A 24,964-nucleotide genomic window follows, 5' to 3' on the forward strand; every position below is an offset into this window, starting at 1 on the left:
GTATTTGAACTTATATTAATGGTCATTTGATAAATATTACTGAGTAAAAAAATTTCTGAGAAAATATCCTACCCAGGGGCTTCAGTTGTTCAAAGCACTTAATTAGTAAGCTGCTAATACTTTTTCTGGAGGCCTGACTTGTCTGCTGAACAAGGCACTGAAGTCCAACCATGAATGAGTCTGTCAGTAGCCTAGGTGGCTTCTTTGCTGAGATGCATGCCGTTGAGTGACTTGACAGCCGGGTCACAACCCAGCAGTGCTATAGAACAGCTTTTCCTTCCCTGATTCACTGTTCTAGCAAAACACTGCCTCTGCTACTCATCTCCTGATGAGACTATCCATATGATCATTTTTGGCCATTTCAGCTTTCATAAGACTTACAGTTAAAAGGAGAATAGTACTAATTTGATTTATATATTGTAACTATGTTGAAGCACTGAAATCGAGAAAATGAGGGGTTTGGCTTTTTTTAATCTTGGGGATAGAAAAGGTGGTTCTGTTATAGTACAAACTATCCCCTTTTCTCCTGAAGAAACAATATAAAATTTATTCTTTTTATCTCTCACAGGACCATCAATAAATAAAGCCAAAAGTTTGGCTACCCAAGAGCGATATCAAGGTACAGAGAGAGAACAACTCCTCAATTTCTAACCCTTTACAGAGTTTGGAGACTTTCAACTGTCTACGGGTCAGTCAGTTCACCACTGGACAGTAGCTGCATTGCCAAGGCTAAGTTGAACAGTTGGTGTTATCAGACTTCAAGTGGTTTTAACAGCAGCAGCTTTGGCCGTAGTGCTTTTAAACTCAGGAATGCAAATACGACTTGTGAAGCAGTATTACTAAATCTGAAGGCAACCCTGGGACACTCTAAGCATCTTCCAGTTCTCCAGGAATGAAATCTAATTTTTCAGCAAGCGGAAGTTTGACACTAGGATGGTTATGAATGTGACCTGCTCACTGACATTTTTAAAAGGCCAATCAATGCAGCATTTCTCCTTTTTTTAGGAGTAAGCCCTCACACAAGTTCTAAACCATATTTTTAGTAAAATTTGGGAATGTTGCAAATATACTTTATTATAACATTTTGTAGTTTAAAGAGCTTTATTAATGCAATAAATTAACTTTGTACACATTTTTATATATATAAAAAAACTAGCAAGTGATTTCAGAACGTTGGAGGCTTCATTAGAGCTTGATCTCCAAAAACTTGTTTGAAAAAAGCAACATGTTCTTCACAGTGTTCTCCTATAAAGGAAAATAGATTTAATCTCTTACATGTGGCACAAAGAGAAGAGAAGAAGAGGATGAACACTTTGCAGCTCATAGTAATGTATACTGGGTTTTAACTTATTTTTTTCATAAAATACTGTGTTTTCCTAAGCTTTCGAATTGTCCTATTTGCACAGCTCATTCCATTATAGAACCATCTGCTCTGAGAAACAAGCAGAGAAGCTAACCTGTCATGGTACTATCTTACCACTGTATACTGATTAAGCTAGAAAAAGTTATGTTCCTTCCCCATCCTAAGGAAGAAGATGCCTTAGGTATCATAACTTTGGAGATAAGAATGATTTGTCAATGTTCCCTGCCTAGAACTGAAACAGTAAGCCCCAGGCCATTTAAAACCCTTAGCCACCAGTTCCTGTTCTGTTCTTGATTCTTCAGAAAAGGACATTCCAAAAACAGGTGTCAGACATATGAGCTGTGTTCAGACTTCCTGAATTGGGCCCTGAATATGTCTCTCTTCCCCAAACACACCAAGTTCCAGAGCATAATTTAGGTCTACTAGCATAGCGAATTCACTTGTACTACAGATAATGGGCTAAGGATTTGGTGGGCTGTTAAGACATTTTGTTTTTTAAAAACTAACTCGGGAGTTCTGACCAAAAGGCTTCTTGCCCACCAGCTGCCAGTGTTCTCTTGCTACTGAGTCTGGTTGCCCCAGATCTTTTCACTGCTACTGTATTCTCACCTGGTGTGAAATTAGGGTTCCCTCGCAAACGCTGGTTTCGCTGCTCAAAAAACCGGAATATGGTATAGAAAAGCATGTTGTCTTCAGTCTGCTTTGCAGCATCTAAAAATTTTCGTGCAGAAATGTTGTCATGGCCACCAATGCCCCGGATAAACCTTAAGGCAGCTAACACTTGGTGTTTGGAAAGAAGAACTTCTACTATTTCATCATTTGCTGTTGAAAGTCGCTAGAAAGAGAAAAGTCCAGATAAATGCAAGAAACAAGAACAGACTTTTACGCAGTTTAAAAAACTCTGATGTATCAGTTACCTTCAACATATCCAGAGACAGCTGATGAGCAGGAGGATAAAAACTTTCTAAGGATAATAGCAGACAAGCCTGAAAAACGAATTTTCAGACTATTCAGCATAAGATGTGGAAAGGTTAAATTTTAAGTTTCTAATCACGAAAAGCAAATATCCGGCGATACAGACCAAAGGCTTTGAGTCACTGAGGACGTGATACTGCAGGAACTGATGCAGCATGTAGAAGAGGTTGTGCTGGACAAGCGTCTTGATGACAAGTTCATGTAAGTAATGCTGAGGACAAAAACAGAAGGGAAGACGTTGCCAAACCGGTCAACTACAGCAGACGTGAGGTTAGGTTTGTCGAGGGCTGCAGCTATTCTAATTGATGAGTAAAAGTGTCCATTATTAAGAGAAGTGGGTTCAGTGTGCAGGTGAAAGGACCCAACTTGATACGAGACTACTCATTCTAAGAACAACATGGTAATGTCTGAAATGTCACTCAGAATTCTGAGTCAGGCACGCAGACACTTTTACCATATAAAAAGAGTCATCTTAGGTAAGATATTGACAGTACTGTGATTTTAAAAAAATATTCCTCGTTCCTCTAACTTGAAGCCACCAATGCTGATTGGAAGGTACCTGTACTGGAATTTGAAACTGGTTAAGAGAGCGAATATATTCCATCAGTACGGCTATCACGAATTTATGAGGCATCTCCTATGGAGAAAACAAAAATAATCTTAGAAACATCGCAGAGTTGCAAAGGAAGCGACATGTACACTCCTCATTATCTCCCCACCTTGTTTCCATATGAAACCGGCCCAGTGCTCTATTTCGCTGGTTTTGCACAAATCCCTCTAGAACCTCCCCCCATTGATGGTCATGTTTAGGCCTGAATATTAGAAGCCAAACTAGTAGCACTAGGTCTTCGCCAAAGATCCAGTTATTCGAATCACATTGAGTTCTACTAGTGGTCCTCAGTTCCCTTCAAATAGATCTTTGTCTTGAGAATCCTTAGTCCTGAAGCACCTGATAAGCTGTCACCTACCTTCTTTTCTGTGAATGCCGACAGGACATGGGTGTACATGTCAGACTGGTCGATCACAGCTTGGGTCCGCACCGGCCTTTTGAGAAGTGGACTGCTCCGGCTTTGCCCTGCTTCTACTGCCTAAGCAAGAAATTACAAGTGGGATCTTAATCTTCTTCTAGGTAATAGTGTGTTTGCAGTTAATCCAACAAGACTGAATTCCTAGATGCTATGAAGCTCAAATCTGAGAAGGGCAATACACTTAATTCACTACTTGGAAAAAACTATTTTTCCTTTGCTCTAGAAAGTCAGCTGGTCATCTTGAAAATAGACTAATGTTCATGGTGGATGGAACTAAAAAAACATGTCATAATTTTCTCTTAAGGGACATCACACTGTTTTCAACTTCTTAAAACAGCTCCCTATCTAATTTCCTTAACCATAGACTATCTGACCTTTGTTATCTAATAAAAATGGAATGGCTTGCTGCATCTTTGTTTGATGAAGCCCTGATCTTTAAGTGAATGCTTCATGTAATGAGTCTACATCTAGATTTTTAAATGGTAAGCAAGGCTCCCGAAATATTATATGGGAAAACTGAGGGGATCTTGACTACCTCAACCTAACTTAAAGAAGGTGAGATCAATGCAGATTCTGCAAGAGCTGTGGCAGGTAGCCTGAGAACCCCCATTTCTAAGTGCCAGGTGCTCTAATGTTACACGAGGTTGACCACACTCTTGACTAGCAAAGGTTTATGAAGTCTAGGAGCCACAGAGCAGGGATGCATAGAAACTGCCATTTAGGATCAGACCTGATTCCCACAGCCCAGTGTACTAGCAGCAGGACCAAGAGAAGGATCCAGAAGAGCTCAGCCTGCCCTCTCCCCCATGTCTGACAGGACAGGGACCTGCTGACCCTTCAGCAGCCCACATCAGTCCTGTTATCCTTGAGTAGCTAAAAGTCAGTGTAGTTCTGGGTTTTTTAATTGTTTAGGACTAATGAGATTGTTTAAGTGAAATCATTCATTCCACTTGTCCTAAACTTTTCTCACTTCAGAGCACATGATACACTAACGGCATAGCAGAATCTGGTAATAAGCCATGTTAATTTTGTCCAGCCCTTCACAGCATTTGAGCCTACTATATGAAAGGCACGGTGCTAATATTTAATCATCATTAACAGAATACTGACTAAAAAGACATGGCAAAATTATTATATTTCTAATTAAAATCAGACTCTGGCTTGGCAGAAACATGTATAAAATAATGCAAAGCAGAGACCAATTTTATAACACAGAGTAAGACCAAGGGTCGCTATCTGTGTGTAAGATCAAACGTATTTTAAAAAAGGTGAAGGCATTAAGCGAGACAGCCTCAAGCTAATGGGATGCAGGGATTCTGAAATTACTGCTCCTTCACTATAGCCACCTTGCCCTCTGGCACGGAGCAAAGTGCAGTGACATCATTCTATTAGGACCTTGCATTATAATTACTTAGAAATATACAGGGGTGGAAGAGCCCTCATCATGGTTCATATAACTTACCATCGTGTAACTCTGCTCAGCGTCCAGGTACTTTTTATACTCATGATTGAGTTTGTCAAAAACAGTGGCTATCACAGGAAGTGTTGCTCTGTCTGACTCACTCAACACTGGAAAGAATCAATGTTCACACAGGTCAACCAACTTCATGTCAGGTTCAGAACATGTTGCTATGATAGAAAAACTAATCTCCAAGGGTTAGCAGTGCCAACATACCTTTAAAGGGCATTCAGAGAAATGATCTAGCTGAGAGACCTAAAGCCTACAACTCACAAGCCCTTTCTCATTACTGGAGAGAGACAGTGATGGCAGATACAAGTAGAAGATTCTCAGAGTAGATATGCAGTGATCTGGATTCTGAAAAATGTTTGTTCCGAAGCCAGGGATAGTAGCTCTGGACCCTCATGTGCGTTCAGGCTTGCTTTCACCTGGAACCATCCTATTTAGTTTTCTCTACCAAAGTCTCTACAAAGCATTTTTATGTTCAGTAGCCTTTCCAGGAGCTTAAATAATCCATCCATCAAGAGGAATAGGGCTACAGGCTACAGACAAGGAGTGAAAAGGTGGCCCAGCTCCCAATAAAAGGTGCTGGGCACCACAGGCCTAACACAGAATCAGACCTATGCAAAGGATTCACCCACTTACTCTGCGAACAGACAGACAGGATGACCATCTTGCATTCCTTTCTCTGGAGGAGAAAGTCCATCAGTCTTCCTTTATCTGGCAAGAGGTTTACTATGGGTTGAAGTTTCACTTGGAGGTTCCAGAGGTAACCTGGATTTAAGAGGCAACAAATTTAATAGTATGAGGCATACCGGAACAAAAGCCCAAAAGGTGGTTCCCCTAAGGATTCGTGGGGTAAAGCACTGTTAAAGGCTTTTTCCTACAAACCAAAGCACACTCTAGGACACTCGGGAAATGCCTGACAATAGGATAGCCAGCCAGACTACTGCATGCCAGGTTGACTCCTTACAGCAAAACAACCTGTTAGGAGGTACAGCTGTGGTGTAGCTCCCTAACTATAGGGGCAACAAGCTCTTTGAATCAGCTCAGAGCGCTCCTTCCCCACACCTAGCCCCTTTTAACTCTGAAAGTAGAAAAAGACGTTAACACGTGGCATTAACTTTGATCCTGTGCTCTGGTTTTTTCTGCATTGGCTCATTAGTCAAAGATAATGCTAAAGGAATTTCATAATTCATCCATTCATTAATCCACGAACTTCCTGAACACCCACAATACCAGCTGGCAGGCAGAGCCTCTCAGTTCTGCCACAGCTAATAGGCTAATACAAAGCTAGTACCATTCTGGATGAACAGAAGTAAATTCATTACACAGTGGACACCACCCCGGGGTGTTAGGGCTAATTCTCTTCTTAAGAATCCCAGTGGGCAAGACATGAAAATACAGATGACTAAAGACTAATGTAGAAAGTACTCAATAGAAAAAATACAAGGTGTGACAGGATTACCAAGGAAAAGACAACACCCCAAGGAAGGCTTCCCCAGCACTGTGAGAAACAGGAGTGCACCCACAGGCATACAGAACAGAAAGGGGTGCGAGCACGTGTGAGCATGATGGTGGGAGGTAACAGAGCAGGGAGGGAGGGCCCTGCACACCATGCTGTGGGGTCTGGCTTTTCAGAAAGGACAGATATTAAAGGGTTTAAAGCAGGGGAATGGCCATTCTTAGCTGTTTTAATTATAAAAAATAATATAGGCTCATGATAAAATAGACACATAGTAGAGAACAGAATATAAAGTGAGAAATAATCCCATTTCCGGGTTGAAGGGAGAGGTCATTTCTCATTCACTTTGAAACTGTCACTGGCTACTACTGTCATCCAAAGTCAACAAGCACTATTTTCTCTAACATGACGGTCGTCCCCTCTGACTCACCTTGGCTTGCACTGATAATGATGTCAGGTTGAAAGACAATCCAGGATGAAGAATCTACATGTTATAGGAAATTCTAAACCAGAAGAGATAAAAACAAAAGACAAACCTAGCTCGGATTAGCCCTTGGCCCTGCCGTTTGCTAAGGCTACTTTAAATGCCCGCCCCTCCATAGTAAGAAACTCCCCACGGTGGTTCCTGAGCCTTTACTCCAGCTGATGAGAGCGGAGCTGCAGGACCTTCTTAGACACAAAGGTAAAGAGGGTAACAGCTTCCGTCTGTGCACAGTGCCAATGCCTTTGTAAAGGATACAGAGTTTACATGGGACAGGAGACTGGCTGGTCACAGGAGCAGGACCTACAAATGGAGAAAACACAAGTCTGCAAAGACTGATGATGCAACCAGAAAATGCTGCCAATACTAGTACTTAAGATGTAAAATTTATTACTTTTAAAGCCTTCAGTAAATGTTTATTCAACTGTAGTGAAACAAGGAAAAAGTAAATTGTCATGTCCCACTTATAATACGTAGAGGAAGGAGGAGGGAAGTCGAGACCCAGACAAGAAAATGTGTACCCCAGAAGGGGAAAGAATGTCAATGCTTCATTCAGTGTTGTTTTTAATAACCAAAGATGACTCATCATCATTTACACATGCATATTAAAGAACTGGATGATTCAAAATCAAATACTCAGATAATTCACTGAAAATATTTCAAATACAAGTGCTTTGTTTTTTAATTATCTAACAATTAATTAGTTTAATTCTCCACTACAGAGTGGGAGGTCCAGGCACAGAGATCTCACCTGGGTGGGAAGCAGATCTCAAAAAACCTTACATGACAGAGACTTATAACTACCAGTTACACTGGTCATGTGTCAGGCAGGCAGCCCACAACGAACTTGAGAAATGTAGCCCTAAAAACTAATACGCGATTCTCAGTTTTGTTGCAATTACCCAGGCACAATCAGAAGGCAGGTTTTAATCAGCCGGTTAAAAAAGGTGGTAATTTTGAACAGATTTCTCCTCACCCCCAAAAGAGGAAAGGGCCCCATCAAAGAAGCTAAAGCGGACAACACTTGTATTTGGAACCTAAGAATAAAGGTCTTATGTATTGGCCTCAAAGCTGACTGCCCATCACCTTGACTTAAATGCAGGTGAGAACCAGGTGGCTCTGGTTAAAGCCCCCGAGGTGATCCTAATCAGTGAGAACCACTGGGAGAAGAGACCAAAAACAGGATGAATGAGGGCAGCTGGCTCTCCCCAAAGTTGCTGGTTTCAGCTTTCAAAAGAGCCCAATAAGCTGTTCCGAAATACACATTCTATGGCGGCAAAGGGTAGGCAGGATACAGAGATAGAGATGCTATGAGCCTGCAAAAGGCTTACAATCTAGCAGGACAAACAAAACAAAAAGCATTAACCCTGAAAAATGCTTTACCAACCCACAGTCCAGAAACCCTAGGATTCAATGGACCCTTGAATTCTTATTAATCTTAGTCTTGGCTATTGTTTTGACCATACCTGGCATCAGCTTTATTATAACTAGCCAATTAGAACCTGATTGCCTCTAACTAGTCCTACTAAGTAACTGGAAGAGAGCTGAGTTTTAAATGTTTAAAAGTTGTTTTTCCCCAAATTCACCAACAGTTAACCTGCATTCCAAGTGAATAGCAGATACACAATAAATCATTTGACACAACCTATGATTTTACAGTTACTTCCAAGATATTACAGTTTCTTTTCCCAAGTCTCCCAGGGAGTCTAGAGGCGGAGAGCAATTCACGGGGGAGAACAGGTCAGGAGGGAAAGCAAGTGGTAATCATTCTGCTGGTGGAGGGCCTTGCCTTCAATTTATAAAAAATGCAACACCTGTGAAGCACAATAAAGCCAAGTACAATAAAACTAGGTATGCCTGTAATGCTAACATTATCCAGGGAAAAGAAAAAAAGCTGGAAAAAAACACAGAGGGCCAAAAGACCAATCCAAATGTGAGAACTACTTCCTTCCTTCCAAACTCTGCCAGTTAGTAAGCTTCTGGCTGATCCTCCAAGACTAGAAAGGTGGGCCAGAGGTGGTGTTCTTGCTGAACTATCAGCTGTAGCCTAATCTGGGTCTTCTACGGCAGGTACAAGGACATCTTGACTGCAAACTGGGCCGAACCACCAATGCTGACAGGTAGTCCTTTTAATAAGAAGACATTGATTGCTACTGGAGTTCCAAATGTGAACCTTTTATGGTTTACACAGATACTTCAATTAGCTTGGCCTGTACTCCAGGCTTCTTTGAGAGCTGAAATTGACTACAGTGGGAAAAGGCAAAAGGAACCAGATGGTTTCTTTCCCTTTCACTGAAATCCTGATCTCTCTCCTCAAACTTCCTACTTCTATTTCTCTTCAGGTAGGAGGATTAATCTAGAACAACCAGAGACCCACAGTCTTAAGTACTTACTGTGACCATCAGTCAGGAAAAAATACACTATCATAACCATGATACAGAATGTGAGAAAGATAAGAAAAAGTGATCCCAAATTAAAAGAATAGCCATAAGCAGCCAAATTTAATCTTAGGGTTACAGAGCACAGGCAATCAGAAAATGTAAAGAGTTTATCCAACATTTAAAAATCTTTCAGCTCAACACTCCATTTTAAAGCTCAGAGAATAAAAATCATTCTATTTTTTATAAATGGAGGACAATCCATTTATTTTATAAAATACTTTTCACAATGCAATTGGAACTGATAAAATCAGTTAAAAAAAAAAAAGGGCAGGGGCAGGGAAAGAGCCCCTCAAAAAGCAAACAGATCTAGGCCCCTCTGTATGTACTCCTCACTCCAGCCTGAGCATGACCCCCAACTCCATGGTGACTCCTTTTTACCTGCTATGGGGATCTGATAGGGCTGAATCGATCGAGCGGGAAGCACTGGGTGATGGAAGGTAACGGTGCCATCAAACTCTCCCCTTAACTTGATATCAAATATTACCGATGTCTAAAGTAGAAAAAAGAGATCATAGGTTGGCTTCACCCTTTCCTTACCTCACATCCTGCTATTCTGGATTCATTTAAGCCATTTCCTGTTTGTCAGAATACTCGCTGGCAGCACTTGCGCCTGCAGCACTTACCCAGAGATAACCGGCGGATTATAGTCCCAACCTCACCCCTGAAGTTTGCCACGAAATATCTCACTTTTATTATTATGTTCGCATCGCTCTGGTATATCAATAGTCTTTGGAACAAATGACATCATTCTATTTATGGCATTCTGTTTTTAGCACCGGTATTTTCATTTACAAAATATAGTAATTCTCAATCGCTGAAAATGTCAAATCCTAGAAAACAGCATTCCTACATGTGATGTTAAATGAACACCAGTAGCAAGCTTCACTTTTTTTTAAACGAGGAAAGGGTCAAACAGTCTGTATTTGCATTCCATCCCTACTGGCTACTTCTTTGGGGAAGAATTTGCTATATTATCACAACTATCTCTTACATTGTTATCTATTCTCACAAATATTCCTGACATTTAAGACATGCTTCCTTTGAAGATCTCTAAGTGATTTAAGCAGGTCTTTTTCACTTGCAACATCATCATCAGTCAAAAATATGGGTGTCACCACCCCCCCCAGGAGGCACAGAAGAGAAGTGGCTTGTCTACCACCCAGCTAACAGCGTAGAAAAAGCAGGATCCGTTCTCGTGCTTTCTCTTGGGCAAGTGTCAAAACCGTCATCATCCAGCATTATCATCTATACTCACAAAGGAAGGACAGAGCTCCCGTGCTCATCGAACACAGTGGCTGTCGTGAATTCCCAGCTTAGCTGTTTAACTAAATAACTGTTTCAAAGTCCAATCTCCTCATGTGTTATTTTCTACAATAGTTTCTAATTATCCTTAATCAACTGATACAGAATCACTGTTTTTTCTAAACCATCTAGAATACCAAACCCATTTCCATCTGGAATTCCAAAACTGTTGGCATAAAAAACACTTTTTAGCCTTTGTTCAGAATGTTCTGGCAATTTTCACAACTCTTTTAAGCAATCTTAACTTGTACCAACACAAGACTAGACATGCGTGTAACTCATACCTCTGTATCCTGATGATGAACAACCACCAGATTATCCACCACATTGAGGGCAAACTTCCCTGTCCGATTTAACTTTAATATGTGCATCTTTTTACAGGCGCCTTCTCTGTAGGACAACAGAAAGGTCAAAAAATAGATCAACATGCTTGAGTTCATATTTTAAAATCAGAGGACGAAGGAAGGCAGTATCAAGTATACCTCGGTAGGTGATAGAGGACTACCTCCGCTCCTGTACTATTGGAGGTCCGTGAATGATGCCTCAGGAAGAGAACATAAAGTTGTCTGTAGCTGATTAGGGAACAAAGAGACGTAAGTCACACTTAACTGTTTGAAATTCCTCCATTCTCAATGCTGAATTATAACACTATAGTTAAGTCAATCATGAAATACTCAATGGAATAGCTTGTAGCCAAAAACGTTTGCAAAGCGAGTGCAGTTAGTACAAAAAAAAAAAGCCTATTATACAATTACATGAAAAGGAGGATGTAAAACTCGATATAGGGTGATCACAATATTTTAAAAGCACAAACTATGCATAATATCCAAAAATATTGGAAATGCATATTTTTGTGAATAGCTATCCCTGAATAAGTCCATTTTATTTTCCTCTTTCTGTATTTTCCAAGTTTTGTACAATTAGTCCTTAATTACAGAAAAAAGTAATCACTCTTCATTTTTAAGCTTCATCTAATAAATGTGGTATGAACAGTTCCCGCACACAGCTTTTTATTCCTGTGGGTAACACTGTGCTGGGCCTGCCACAAGAATGAGAACCAAAGAGAAGGCAGGGTCCCCACCTCCACTTTGGCCAGGATTGCTCTCATTTTGTTTTCTAAACCAGGATGCCACAGATTTCCTTTGAAGGACAGGGGGGCATTCTAACTGCTAAAAATGTTTAAAGTTTGGAAATCACTGTTTTAGGCCACAGGAGAATCAGAAGTAATTTAGAAGCAAAATTTTGATATTTGTTGACTAGGGTTATAGGAGGGGTTCTTTGTATTAGCTCCTATTTTTGTGTTTGAAATTTTCATAATAAAGTTTAAAAATTAATATATCTACATTTCCAAATGAAGATATATCTTCCTACATAAGTAATCCAGTTTCATGTTTGTTAGATAAAAAACTCAGACTGTGTTCTTGCTTAGAACAATTAGGATATGTTTTAGCTAAAAAAAAAAAACTTAAGTGTCACAAAATGAAAAAGAAACTCTAAAACTAAAATACCCAAGCAATAAATTGGTTCAGTGTTCTCATTTTATCAGATTAGAATGGTGAAAAAAACTTTCCTAAGACCACAAAGCTAGTAAAATAATGAAAAAATAAATGCCAAGATGACGACAGGTTTTCTATATTCATAAGATCTAGGTACTGAAAAAGGAAAGGGAAGGCCTTACTGCATGTTCCGAGACTATCTAAGGAAAGGGCAGCTCTGGAGTATTTATCATGCACTTCCATTACTTAGATCTCTAAAAGCAATTACAAGAAGAAACTCTCTCGAAATACAATCATACATCGTCGCCATTGCAATGTCTCTCTCAGAAAGGTTCAGTTTAGTAGACTTAGGTGCAGCTGGTAATTCAATCTCAAACTTGGGCAGCTTTGACATAGTGCCAGCCTGTTGGGGGAAAAAAAGGTTTTAGGAAAGATTTATTAAACTTCTTTGATGTTTTAGCATTCCCTACGTAAAAGTGTCCAGGATATACACACACTATGTCTTTCCATCCTTTCCAACGCCACACTATGTCCTTTACTCACAAGATCTGTCCCCACAGAATGAATCATTCTTGGTGATGGGATGGTACAGGGTGCCCTCTAGTGGTCTGAAGTGGTAAAAGTTATAATTGGAGGAACTTGTCCCTTGGAAGTACTTGGCACATTAGGATGTTAAAGACAGGGTAGGAGGAAGAAAAAAGAAATTTTGTTAAAGCGAGGCTTACTCTTACCCTAAAATAAAAAGGCTGCAGCACGTTCCCAAGAACTGTGGTGGACAGCAGAATCACAGCGCTCTCTGGACAGTACATGTACCAGTTCACATTGATGTTCTGGCTCTTCAGGAGCTTCAGATTTCGTTTCTCTGGTAATACCTGAAGCAAAGTCCAAGAAGCAATCTTCATTTAAAAAGCAGCAAAATATCGAAGACTGACACAGTAAAATGAAGAAAATAATAAAAAAAAGAAAACAAAAGTAAGTTAAATTGAAATTATTTTTTATTTATTGCAGCTACCAGTTATAGATCCTGGTGCTTAGTGCTTTACAAACCTAGCTCATTTATTCTCGACACAACCCTGAGAAGTGGGCATTGTTAATATGACAGAGGAAAAAATAAGGCTCAGAGAGGTGAGGGAAACCGCCTCCCTAGTTTCTAAGTGATGACCTCAGTAGGCCATCTCTCTGCAAGACCCAGGTCTCAACCTTCACACTCTCAGGCACCTTCCACCAAAGAGCAAAGAACGGCAACATTGTCACTCAGCAGGGAGATGGTCGAAACCAACCCATGCCCCCGGACCCCATGCCCTCCATCAGCCACCAGCCTGCACCATCCGCCTTCAGCCTGGTCTCCTTCTCGACTTCAGTTTGCACTGAGTCTGGGAGCAGCTCCCTTTTTCTAAAAGGCATGTTCATGAGACTCTGCATGCAAAACTAGTATTTTATAATTGAGGGACATTTTAAACAAACTTTAAATGTGCTGACACATTGAGGAACCCTATCTAGGGCCCCAAGGACATCAACGCTCATAGAACGCTAACTGAAGAACTGATGTGGAAGTCAGGGCTGAAAAACATATGTTTCTTGACAATTCAGGTATAGTAAAATAAGGATGTCCTAGGGCCCTTTTTCTAACATTTCCTTTTTGTTGATTTTTTTTGGGGGTGTTTTTATTTAGTTTTTTTTCTGACATTTCTTGAAGTTCTGAAGACTATCTAGATGATCTGAATGTACACTTCCCCGCTACACAGAATAGAAAGATATACTTTTAAATGATTGCCCGGGGAACCCTTCCATAAAGCAATCACCCCTTACTATGCTGTCATATATACAAAATTCTATTTCTGTGTGTATGGGGTTTGTGCAGTTTGTTTTCTTTCTGCTGGTCTTTACAAAGGTTTGGATGACAGTCCTACAGCAAAGAACCATGGCATTAATATCTTATGTTTGTTTACATGAGTATATTTTCTCCATCCATACATTCTAAATTATACTGCTTCTATTAGGTAAACAAAATTAAAACCTGAAAGAATCCTAACATGCTCTACATTAGCTCTGCTTAGAGATCTCAAAAGCATTCTCAATAGGTCAGGCAGGTGGAATATATTAAAGATGAAGAGGCAGGCAGGTGCATCACAGTAAACAATCAACAGAGTGAAACGGTAACTACAGAATGGGAGAAAATATCTGCCTATCATCTATCGGATAAAGGGTTAATATCCAGAGTATATAAAGAACAACAACAGAAAGAATGCGCAAAAGATCTAGACATTTCTCCAGAGCACATACAAACAGACAAGAAGCCATGGAAAGTTGTTCAATATCACGAAGCAGAGAAATGCAAATCAAACCCACAATGAGATATCATCTCATACTCAGTAGAAAGGCTATTATCAATAAAACAGAAAACAACTAGGATTGGTGAGAATGTGAAGAAATTGGATCCCTTGTGCACTACTGGTAAAAATGTAAAATGGCATAACCACTATGGAAAACAGTATAGCATTTCCTAAAAAAAAAATTAAAAATAGAATCACCATATGATCCAGCAATCCCATTTCTGGCTAATACCCAAAAGAACTGAAAGCAGGGTCTCGAAGACATATTTACACACCATGTTCACCACAGCATTATTTGCAATAGCCAAAAGGTGGAAGCAACCCAGGTGTCCATCAATATATGAATGGATAAATAAAATTTGGTATATACATGCCTTAAAAAGGTAGGAAATTTTCACATATACAACAACATGAACCTTGAGGACCTATGCTAAGTGAAATAAACCAGTCACAAAGGACAATTACTATATGGTTCCACTTATGTAAGGTTGTCAAATTCATAGAAAATAAAATGGTGGTTATCAGGGGTTGAGGAAGGGAGGAAAGGGAAGTTATTTAATGAGCAGGAAGCTTCAGTTTTGCAAGATGAAAAAGTTCTGGAGATCTGTTTCACAATAATGTGAATATACTTAACACTATTAAAATGCACACTTAAAAATGGTTACAATAGTAAATTTTATGTTATCTGCCTTTTACCAAAATAAAAAAATTTTTTGAGATGAAGAAGCAGTTCACAAAAGAGGAAATACAAATGAACAATATACAAATGAAAACATGCTTATCTCCCCAGTAAAAAAAAATCTAAATTAAAATGTCTTTCCACCTCTTAGATAGACTGATAATATCCAGTTATGGCGAAGATGTGGAACATGGGGATCCCTACATTGCTCGTGAAAGTGCAAACCCCTGAAAGAAATTTAGTTATGTCTGTTCAGCTTTTTGGATGTTCGTACCTATACTGTAGTTCCCCTTCTAAGAACTGCCTCAGCCAAAAATATAAAGAAACATTTACAAACCTGTTCACTGGAGAATTGTTTATAATCACAAACTGAAAACGAGCCAGATATTAATCAACAGGGAGCTGGCTAAATAAACTAGTACAGCAACACAGAATACAACTCAGAATAAAATGTGGAAGGATGTCCAAGACACTGCTAGGCAAAAAAAGCCAGCCACAAAAATTTATATACACTATTCCCATTATTGTAAAAAAAAAAAAAAGATAATTATGTTTGCATGCAGAAAATGAGAGGAATATGCACTAAACTGTTCATAATAGTTATTTCTAGGGATTATAGAGAACCTTTACTTTTCATAAAATATATCTTGGTAATGTTCGAACATTTTATAAAAAACATTACTTGTATTTAGAAAAATAAAAACCCAAGAGCCGAAAGTTCTAGAATCTCAAAATAGCTATTTAGTACTGACCTTAAAAAGCTGCAAAACTACTACAGACCTTTTCTCCAGCAAACGTGATAAATATAATACCTGGTAAAATTCAATTCCTTGATCTGTAATGAAGACAATTTCAGTAGAACTGGTCCAGCAGAATCCTAGTATGCTGGCATTCTTGGTCTGAAAAGAATTATAGAAAAATTTAATTAGTAAGAAAAACATATATATCTCTTCAAAAGCTTAAAATATTCTGTAGTAACTCTAATAAGTTACTAATTAACAAATCGAACTTTCTTTTAAATACAGTGTTCCCAGATTTTTACCTGTAACACCTCACTGAAACACCTGACTTAGTTCCCTCTAGTCAACAACAAAACGAAACGCATGAGTCTTGCAGAAAGGTAACTGACTAGCACTCAGATATCAACTTCTACTTTTACGAATGAACCAAAGGTCAGCTGACATTCTGTTAGTCAAAGACATGATAAAAATTGGTGTTCTAAAAGTATAATGGCCTAAAGGTTCTGAGTGTTAACGAAAATGGAGTTGAGGACCTTGATCCCACAAGCCCAACTCTCTTGGTGAACAGCAGTGCCCTGAGCCTGAGGGCAGATGGGCTATGACAGGCCTCTGCTGCACACAGAGGAACTGGAAGTCTGTGAAGAGTTCAGTTATTTGGCAGAAGTGCCCTTCCTTGGTGCGGAGTCCACCCTGAAAGCCATTTAGCAAAACCATTACAAAGATGCCAAAACCACACCCCATCCACTAGCAGTGTCTGCTAGTTTCCGGGTGCCACACTGCCACTTTAGGCTGAGCCCTGTCTAGCCTAGATTATACCCAGCAAATCTAATTAATATGGATTAGAACCTACACACACACACACACACAGAAAGAAAGAGAGAGAGAAACAAACAGACAGACAGACACACAAATCGAGGAAAGAAAATATTACCAGGAAAGGGAAAAACCTCCAAAGAGGTGACTATGAAAAGAATCCAGGGTCTGACCCAGATGTGCCAGCTCAAAGAAGAAGTGCAGGAGCGACAGAAAGACTACAGTCACCAACACTGAGACTGCTAAGTGTGTAACATCCATCATTCATTTAATCCTTCCAACTCCATCTTATAGACTTTAAAAACAGGCTTTAAAAACTTTTTGAATGTTGGTCAAAGTCACAGAGCCAACACGCAAATCAATTTAAAGCACAGTCTGCCTGTAAGTTTGTGCTCTCAATTACCACACTACCCTGTGTCTCCACAACGTAATCCACGCCGTTAAACACCAACCAGAGGGGGAAGGATCTGGGCCCATACCTTGCACTCTTGAGTGTATTCCAGCTGAGAACTATCTGGGATAAAATTAGAAAAATCCTGAAAGAAAAAAACAACAAAGAAATTTGGATCAGGCTGCACACTGCCAACCTACTCTGGTCTACAGAAAAACAAAAGAAAAAGACAAATTTTAAAAGTGAGCAGGAAAAAAACTGACAAAAACCTTAAGACAGGAACCACAAAAAGACCTCTTTGGACAATCTGCCTCTTTAATAGCAGCAGGTTGACGATTCAATTTTTTAAAAAGAGTTAATCCAAATATTCAGTTAGGGTTTAGAAAATGATTTTGAAAACTCGTTTCTCAAATGATTGATTTCAGAGAAATGTACCACGCCACATTTTACATGAAGCTTTCCAAAAATTTTAGCAATTAATACCAATGTAAGGAAATAGGAATCTGCCTCTCTTTCTCAACAGCTTTTTCTCTACTTTACAAATGGCAATGGTGAATATTTATAAAGACTAAAATGCCAACAAGCTGCTCGAACTTTGAATATCTGTTCCTATTAGATCAAGCAAAGATGAGAGTAGTGAATAAATGGAGTTACGCTGGTAAGGCTAATTTATAAAGTAGCCAAAAATATACCTTACATAATCTATGGTGCTAGTTATTAATCAATACAAAAGATGTGTGGGGTTGCAAATACAATGCAACATAACGTATAGTTTCCATGACATTACAATAATAAACAGTTCCTTTAACACTGGAATTCTGCAATTCATTCTCTTCCAAATGTACTTCTAACGTCCTTTCTTTATACTGTATTTAAAGATATGTCTTACCACAGTCTTTGAGGTCCTTTGAACAGCTAGTATCTTATTTTCTAAGGAAAACTTAATGCACTTCACTTCTCCTTTGTCTTCCATTCTTTAAAAAGAAAGAGTATGTCGAAAGTTAAACTTAATAACTGAATTCTAGCTTCTATCATTTTTTAAGAAGAAAAAAGGCAAGTTAAATATTCAGGAAGCAGCAAATCTTAAACTTATGTTTCAAAGCTATCAGCAGAATCTCTTTTCAAAAAACAAAACCAAATGGCAACAAGTTCCTGGAGAAGTTTACAGTACTGCAGATAAAAAGTGATGAAAGAACTGAGATCATTACACTTTCATGTGAGAATTATTTCAGACATAAATAATGCAAACATATCTCGTTTTACTGCACTTCGCTTTCCTGCACCTTACAAATGTTGCATTTTTTACAAATTTAAGGCAAGACCCCCTCTCCCCCGCCACCCCCACCAGCAAAAAGATTACAACTCACTCTATTCTGATACTCGCTTTATTGCAGTGGTCTGGAACCAAATTCATCATATCTCCGAGGTATGCCTTATCCACACAGGAACCTCAACAAACTACTGCCTTCTCTCTCCATCATTCTCACAGCAAAGCTTTTAAAAGTGTCCTTTCCCACTCACTACCCTATGGACTCAGCACAGCCCCACCTTGAAGTCTCACAACCACCTCAAAGGAAAGTCATGGGATGGATTACAGAAGAGCATGAGGGAACTTTTGGGGGTGTGAGATATTATCTTGATCTTGGTGATGGTTTCATGGATATACTGTACACACATGTCAAAACTCATCAATTACATGTTAAATATGTGCAGTTAATTATACCACAGTAAAACTATTAAAAATAAAATGTTTTTAAAAGAACATTAATTCAGTATCTTCTCCCTCAAACCCCTCTAAGGCCCCAAATCAGGACCATCATAGGCCCAATCTCATTTTGACCACTGAGTCCTACCAGAAACCTTTCTAAGCCCCCCTTGAGTGCCTGTGCGATACCAGCCTACACTGCCTTCGTCTATCTTCACCATACCTAGCTCCGACTATTGCAATCGTCTCTCAGTGGTGTCTCCGATTCTGATCTGCTCCCAACTAATCCAGCCTCAAGACTGTGAACAGCATGATCTTTCCAAACACTGATATGATTGTGCCACGACCCACCTTGGAAATTTTCAGCAACAAGAAAAGCCCTAATTCCACAGCAAAAAATGTAAGGTTCAAGCCAGCCCCTGCCAGTGGCCATAGCATCACCACTTCCCCGTCCCTGCATGGACACCTGATCTTCAATTACACAGAGCTGGAGTTCCCCACACATCAGGCTTGCTCGCCTTTGCACCTGGTGTTCTCTTCAACTGGAAGGCCTCCTCTCTTCCCCACCTGGAATCATTCCATTCCAGCCCTCAAGTTTTGTTCAAAGGCTACCTCCTGTCTGAGGCCTTCCCCTTCTTATTCCAAAATTAATGTCACATCTCTTCTGTGTGCCTGCATTCTTGGTACAGCACTTGTCACAGTAAATAGTATGAATCTCCCACACTAAAGGTATGAGCTCTCCAAAAGGGCACCAGGCTAATTCATGAGAAGGTATGTCTGGTGCACACCACAGGTGCTGCAATCAGTGTCTGACCAAAACGATGTGTGATTCATTTTCTACTTCAAAACTACTTCAAAAACTGTTTCTTATCAACACAGGCCAACTGTAAAAATAATTTTAAACTCACCACCGAATTGAAGGCCTACATTGTACTTTTCTGTAATTACAGGGGTTACAGTGACCAGATAGTTTATTACCCAAATGGAGATACTTCTGAAAATCAAAGAAGCTGCTACTCATAATTATGCCGGTTCAACTTGTGTTGGGATTTTCTTAATATACATTACTACATGGGAAGCACTGACCCAGGAATCTCCTCCATCTTCCAAACACTCTGGATAGACCTGGGCCAAATAAGGCAATGAAGGTCCTCCTGGGTCAATAATGCATTGATTTGCTAACTTCGACTACCAGGAAATAGGTCCCAAATCAACAGGGAACTACTCCACATATTTCACTGTGACAGGAAGTACTAGCATGTGCCAAGATTGCAGAGCAGGTGTTCTGTACACCTCTCCCTACAGACAGGGATTTGTACACACATGCACACTGTTCAGTCCTCTTAGGGGAGGCAATGGACAAAACTGTAAAACCACCGTATTAATGAGAAACAGAAAAACACTTCTGTTTACATGTTGAAATTATTCTGTTACCTAAATGAGATGGGACTCCTATCATCTGGGCCTTTAACTACCACTCCAGTAGCTCCTCCAGATCGAACAGCAAAAACCTGAGAGAGAAAAGAAGCAATGTTAATGGTCTGAACTTTGAAAGAGTCTAGACACATATACCAATCTACAAGTGAATATATCTGCTACACCCAACCCTTGGTTCAACTAAACCAACGTGGCACATATCAATCTGCAGATGCTTGGTGTTTACATGGAGTTTAAGAAACGAAAGTAAAGACCAAAAAGGCTAGCATTTCAAGTACTGCCCGCACTGCAAGACCAGGTCGGAGGTCCACAAGGCTCCAAGTATTAATCCGATTCGACAAAGGCGCGGTTTAAGCACACCCTGCTACTCCTGCTTCCCCTCGCCCCTTTCCAAAATTCCGAAAATAATGAAAATCTCATGTCTAAATCCAACAAAAGGCGCCAGGAAAAGACTAGCGTGCTAACAGTTGACCACAGTAGCCAAAGGGCGCTGGGTCCAAGGCGCCGGCTTGGGGTCCACCCAGCTGTCAGTTTGGGAAAGAAAGCCCTGGTCCCTCCGCCCACCCAACAGGAAAGCGCTGGCGCGGGTCCTACGCCGGGGCGCGAAAAGAGGCCCCAGGCCGGGTCCCCCGGCACCCGGCCTGGGCGCGCGGGACGACCCTGGGCACCGGGGCGGCAGGCAGGGCGCGCCCCGCCACGCGGAAGAGGGGGGTGCGGGCTGGCCCGGACCTGCTTGTTGGCCTCATCGAAGAAGACGCAGTTGACGGGGTTCGCCTTCTCGAAGTGCACCGGCCGCTCGCACAGCTCCAGGTAGTAGTCCTCCTCGCCCATGGCGGGCGCCGCGGCGGCGGCGGCGGGGGCACCGGGGTTGGCAGCCAGCTTGGAGCGGGGCGAGCGGCGCCCGGCGCGGGGAGGAGGCGGCGGCGGCGGCGGCGGCGGCGATCCGGCGGGCGCGGAGGCGAGGCCGCTTCCTGGTGCCACGCCCCCACGCCCTCTGGCACGTGACCCGCGGCCCTCTGCGCTTAAACCGGCGACGACCGCCAGGCCGTGGTGGGGCCCAGCAGCGCGGGAGGCTCTTCCCCTTTCCCGGAGCGCTGGATCCCTGGGCGGCTCACGGGCTGCAGCCGAGGTGTGGCGAGACCGACAGGGACGTGCTTAGCGCCGGTGGAGGCACAGCCAATCCCACCCGCGGCTTTCCTGGCTTGTTCTGGGCCTGGCTCCAATCCGTCTACGAAGGGTTTGCGCAGGGTCGGGTGCCCGTGTGGGACAGGGCTGCCCCTGGTCTGCGGAATGCTCGTCCTTGCTCCGGAGAGGGCGTACTGACCCTGTCTCAGGGAGTTTAGTAAGGGAGATGCGTGCTGTGATCAGCACCTGGATGCTGGGGGCATGTAACAAGGAAACCTAGTTTAGATGTCGGGTCAGAAAGCCTTTTTTGAATAGCTTTGATATTTGAGGGAATGGGGAGAAACTCATTCAAGCAAGGCATAGAACAGAGAGACGAAAGGAAGGGATCAGGGATGATCCCTAGGTGTCCATTCTCAGCAACAGGATGGATTTGAGCATCATTCTCTAAGATATAGAGACTTAGCAACAGGATGGATTTGAGCATCATTCTCTAAGATATAGAGACTTGAGAAGTTTGGTGTGAAAGTAAAGAAGATCAAGATTGGAGATAAGAATTGTGGAGAATGACATCTAAACAGATTTATAGGTCTGAAGCTCACCAGAAAAGTAACAAGATAGAAATTAGGAGTTTTGGAATATAGACGGTATTTGAAGCCATGGAATTGGATGGGATGGCCAAAGACAGGGGCATAAAGTGAAAAAAAAAAAACATAAAACCAACCTTTAGAAGCCAGGAAGAAGAGCCAGTAAAGGATAACAAGCAGAGCCTGCCAGAGAAATAGAAAAAGGAGAGGGGATTGTCTGTGAAGCTAAATAGAGAAACTGTTTCAGGAAGCAGTGCCATGTGCTTTAATAAAGGCAGCTGAGAAGTCAGGTAAGAAAAGCCCTGAAATGTCTTCCATTTTATCCCAAGGAAGACCCTGGAGCTTCCTCTGGAAGACCATTGCTGCAGGAGTGGGGGACAGCCATACTGCAGAGGACTGAATGGAGAAATGAGAAATGAAGGGTAAGTTTGAAATTTAAAATGAAAGCAGGAGCAAGGGTGTTCCAACTTTACCGTGCTTTAGAACCACATGAGCCGAGGAATCTGCAGAACCCCAGGTACTTCTGAGGCAGAGTAGGAGGACTATGTTTTTAAGGACGAATGGAGTGGGGCATCTTTGCATGGAGTAAGAATGGTTTAGCAGAGAGGTAAAGATGGAAAAAGAGACATCCACCTGAGGTGAAATGGGGTGGGCCCCAAAATAGACATGGAGTAATTCGTCTTTTCTGTATTCCTGGGGAAGAAGGAGGCTGGGAGACTTGTAGGTAGGAAGATGAGGGCATTCCTCTCCCTTCTCTTCAAGGGATTGTCAAGGAGATGTCATTTCTCCTTGGATTCACATGTTCAAAACAAAACTCTTGATCTCCACTTTCCTGCCAAATTCTCAAGCCTCTATATCTTAGAGAATGATGTCAAGGTGTCCAAAAAGAGAAGAAAAAAGAAGTGAAAAAAACAAAAACTGCTCCTTTAAAGCTCCTGCTGTTTGGCCCCACTGTAACGCTTGCTTCTTGTCCTTGTCTCTGTTGTTTACTAACCAGGGTTACAGGATCCTTCTGCCCACATCCTGCTGTCGCTATCAGCATCCCTATGGGTGACGCAAACCACACCCTGCCATCCCTCCAGATGATCTCCTGGGACCTTTCTTCACCCTATTCAGGACCCTCAGTCCTTTGTCCCATCTTCTCTGCCCACTTCCTCCTTTCTTCCCTCATCCAGCTGCGATCCCATTTTTCTCCAATCCGGTACTGTTTTTGTCATTACCCTTAGTTAACATAATTGCTTTTCTGTCCCTGTTGCACTTGTCTGGCAGAGTCTCAACTCAGAATGAACTCAGCCACCTGCTTTCTCTGCCCCTGCCCCTGGAGGAGCCACACCACAGAGCAGAAGTTACTCTAGCAATTCAAATGTCTCTTTTCGGACCTGGCTCTCCTCATCGGCTGTCTCCCCTGTTCTTTTCCAAGCCATCTCCACTCTCCTCAGCCCGCCTCATCACCCTTCGCACAGGGCCTTGCCTCTGTTTGTGGAGAAAGTGACACCATCAGATGGAAACACCAGTGGTCCAGCCGCCACAATCGCCCCTCCGCCCCTCTGATCCTCCACGACTTAGAAAACTGCCGGTCCTGCCCAAGGCCAAAGCCAGTACTTTTTGGATCCCATCTCTCACTTTCTCAGAAAACTTACAGTATTGATTATCCTACTACTCCTCAAAAACTGGCTCCTAGAAATAGCCTTTCAATGTACTCATCTCTTTCTTTTCTAAAAACAAAACAAAAACTGAAAAACTCAAAAACCTTCCCCAAAACAATTATCCCTCTGCAGCTATTACCCCTTTCTTGTTCACAGGAAACCTCTCTCAAGAGTTGTGATGCTCGGTCTCTTTCCTCATTCTTAACCCACTCCAGTCTGGCTTCTGCCCCAGCACTCTGAAAACAAAACAGCTCTCATCAGGTTCCCTAAGGACCTCCATATCGCTATATTCATACAGCTTTTTCAGTCATCTTATGAATTTTCCAGAAGCATTCACTACCTCTTAAACACTCCCTTGTTCTCATGAAACTTTGTTGCTATTTATTTTTCTAATTATTTGATTGAAATCTTATTTCCACTGACTGTCAGATTCATGAGGGGAGGGGCCACGTCACTTTATCACTGTTTGTTCCTCGGCCCTTACATCATTGCCTACTTCTCATCTCCACTTAGATGTCTCAGAGCAGCCTGGAAATCAATATCTCTAAAATAACATCCCTGATCTCCCACACCAGGGTCCTCTCCAAGGGTCCCTCATCCCAATAAATGGCATCTCCTGTTGCATAAATCAAGAAGCTAGAGTCATCCTTGACGTGTCCCTTTCTGTTACTATCCCCGTGCCCAAACATGGATTGACCATCAACTGAAAATAGGAAAAGTCTGGAGATTGAGAGGCTCCCAAGAGAACCAAAGCTTCTCCACAGAAGAGCCTATTCTGAACATGACCCACCGGAGTATCTGCCAGAGCAGAGGAGGCAGTAATGCAGTGTGTTTGGGGGTGGGGGGCGGGCATGCACGGATGTGCATGCATTCAAGACAGCATTAAAGACACTTTGATTATTTGCTCCATGCCCATATAGGATTCCCTATTCTTCTCAGATTTAAAAGATTATCTTTCCCTTGATAAACATCAAGACTCTAAAATTAGTCCTTAAAAATGGATCAATAGTCATTTCTAGAATGTTACTGGGTCTCAAATTTGTAAGTGCCTAATACCAGTTTGGAAATCACCATAAATGACAGACCAAAATTAGAATTAGGTGAGAATGTTCTTTATATTGTATCCTACCTGGCCTGATAATTCTGTTATCAGAAGGTTCTTTCTGTGGATTTCTTTTGTTACTTTGTTACAGAATGGTAGACGCCTCTTTCCTCTTTTCAGTTATTTATGTAACAGGTGATGTTTCTGCTGCTTCTTTAAACACTAAATTGAAGAAAGGATGCAAAGCTATACCTCTGTTTTGGTTTCTTTTCCTTGCTGCCACGCCTTTTCTCTGATCTCTTGATTTGATTTTCAGAAAAATAGAAGTTCATGATACAAATCAAAGTAATCCAAATGTTTAATATTTAAAATTCATTTTTATTGGAAATGAAAAGTGGCATTTTTCAAGTGATTCATTAAACAGTCTCAAAACTGTCTTTCAACTATGTTTAGTTGTTT

The 24,964-nt window shown here is 41.3% G+C and overlaps 2 protein-coding genes across 2 annotated transcripts in view; one reads left to right on the forward strand and one right to left on the reverse strand.

The window, feature by feature from the left end:
* NPC1 (NPC intracellular cholesterol transporter 1) overlaps positions 1-1,134 on the forward strand; it is a 45,097-nt gene extending 43,963 nt beyond the window's left edge. The window contains 1 exon segment of the mRNA XM_039844498.1: positions 569-1,134. Coding sequence (XP_039700432.1) covers positions 569-651 — 83 coding nt within the window. The 3' untranslated portion in view covers positions 652-1,134.
* Positions 1,053-21,039, reverse strand: RMC1 (regulator of MON1-CCZ1). Its single transcript, XM_039844513.1, has 20 exons — positions 20,838-21,039; positions 20,106-20,182; positions 17,856-17,940; positions 17,055-17,111; positions 15,835-15,921; positions 12,742-12,882; positions 12,310-12,413; positions 10,997-11,086; positions 10,799-10,904; positions 9,591-9,702; positions 7,030-7,074; positions 6,721-6,774; positions 5,471-5,599; positions 4,829-4,935; positions 3,307-3,426; positions 2,898-2,975; positions 2,445-2,549; positions 2,281-2,349; positions 1,973-2,198; positions 1,053-1,245 (listed from the first exon to the last, which is right to left on the reverse strand). The coding sequence occupies exons 1-20, from the start codon at positions 20,937-20,939 to the stop codon at positions 1,166-1,168; spliced, it is 1,974 nt and encodes a 657-aa protein (XP_039700447.1). The 5' UTR covers positions 20,940-21,039; the 3' UTR covers positions 1,053-1,165.
* Positions 21,040-24,964: the final 3,925 nt, after the last annotated feature.

This window comes from Pteropus medius, unplaced genomic scaffold (assembly GCF_902729225.1).
Source record: "Pteropus medius unplaced genomic scaffold, Ma_sr-lr_union100, whole genome shotgun sequence".
NCBI lineage: Eukaryota > Metazoa > Chordata > Mammalia > Chiroptera > Pteropodidae > Pteropus > Pteropus medius.

Bases quoted from the DNA above. Each gene is read 5' to 3' on its own strand.
- RMC1 (XM_039844513.1), bottom strand. From the start codon at position 20,939: ATGGGCGAGGAGGACTACTACCTGGAGCTGTGCGAGCGGCCGGTGCAC. The intron at 12,883-15,834 runs GTATTATATTTA...ACTTTGCTTCAG, and splicing joins AAGGAATTGAATTTTACCAG to GTATTACCAGAGAAACGAAA. The intron at 5,600-6,720 runs GTGAGTCAGAGG...TCTTAAATCCAG, and splicing joins CATTATCAGTGCAAGCCAAG to GTTACCTCTGGAACCTCCAA.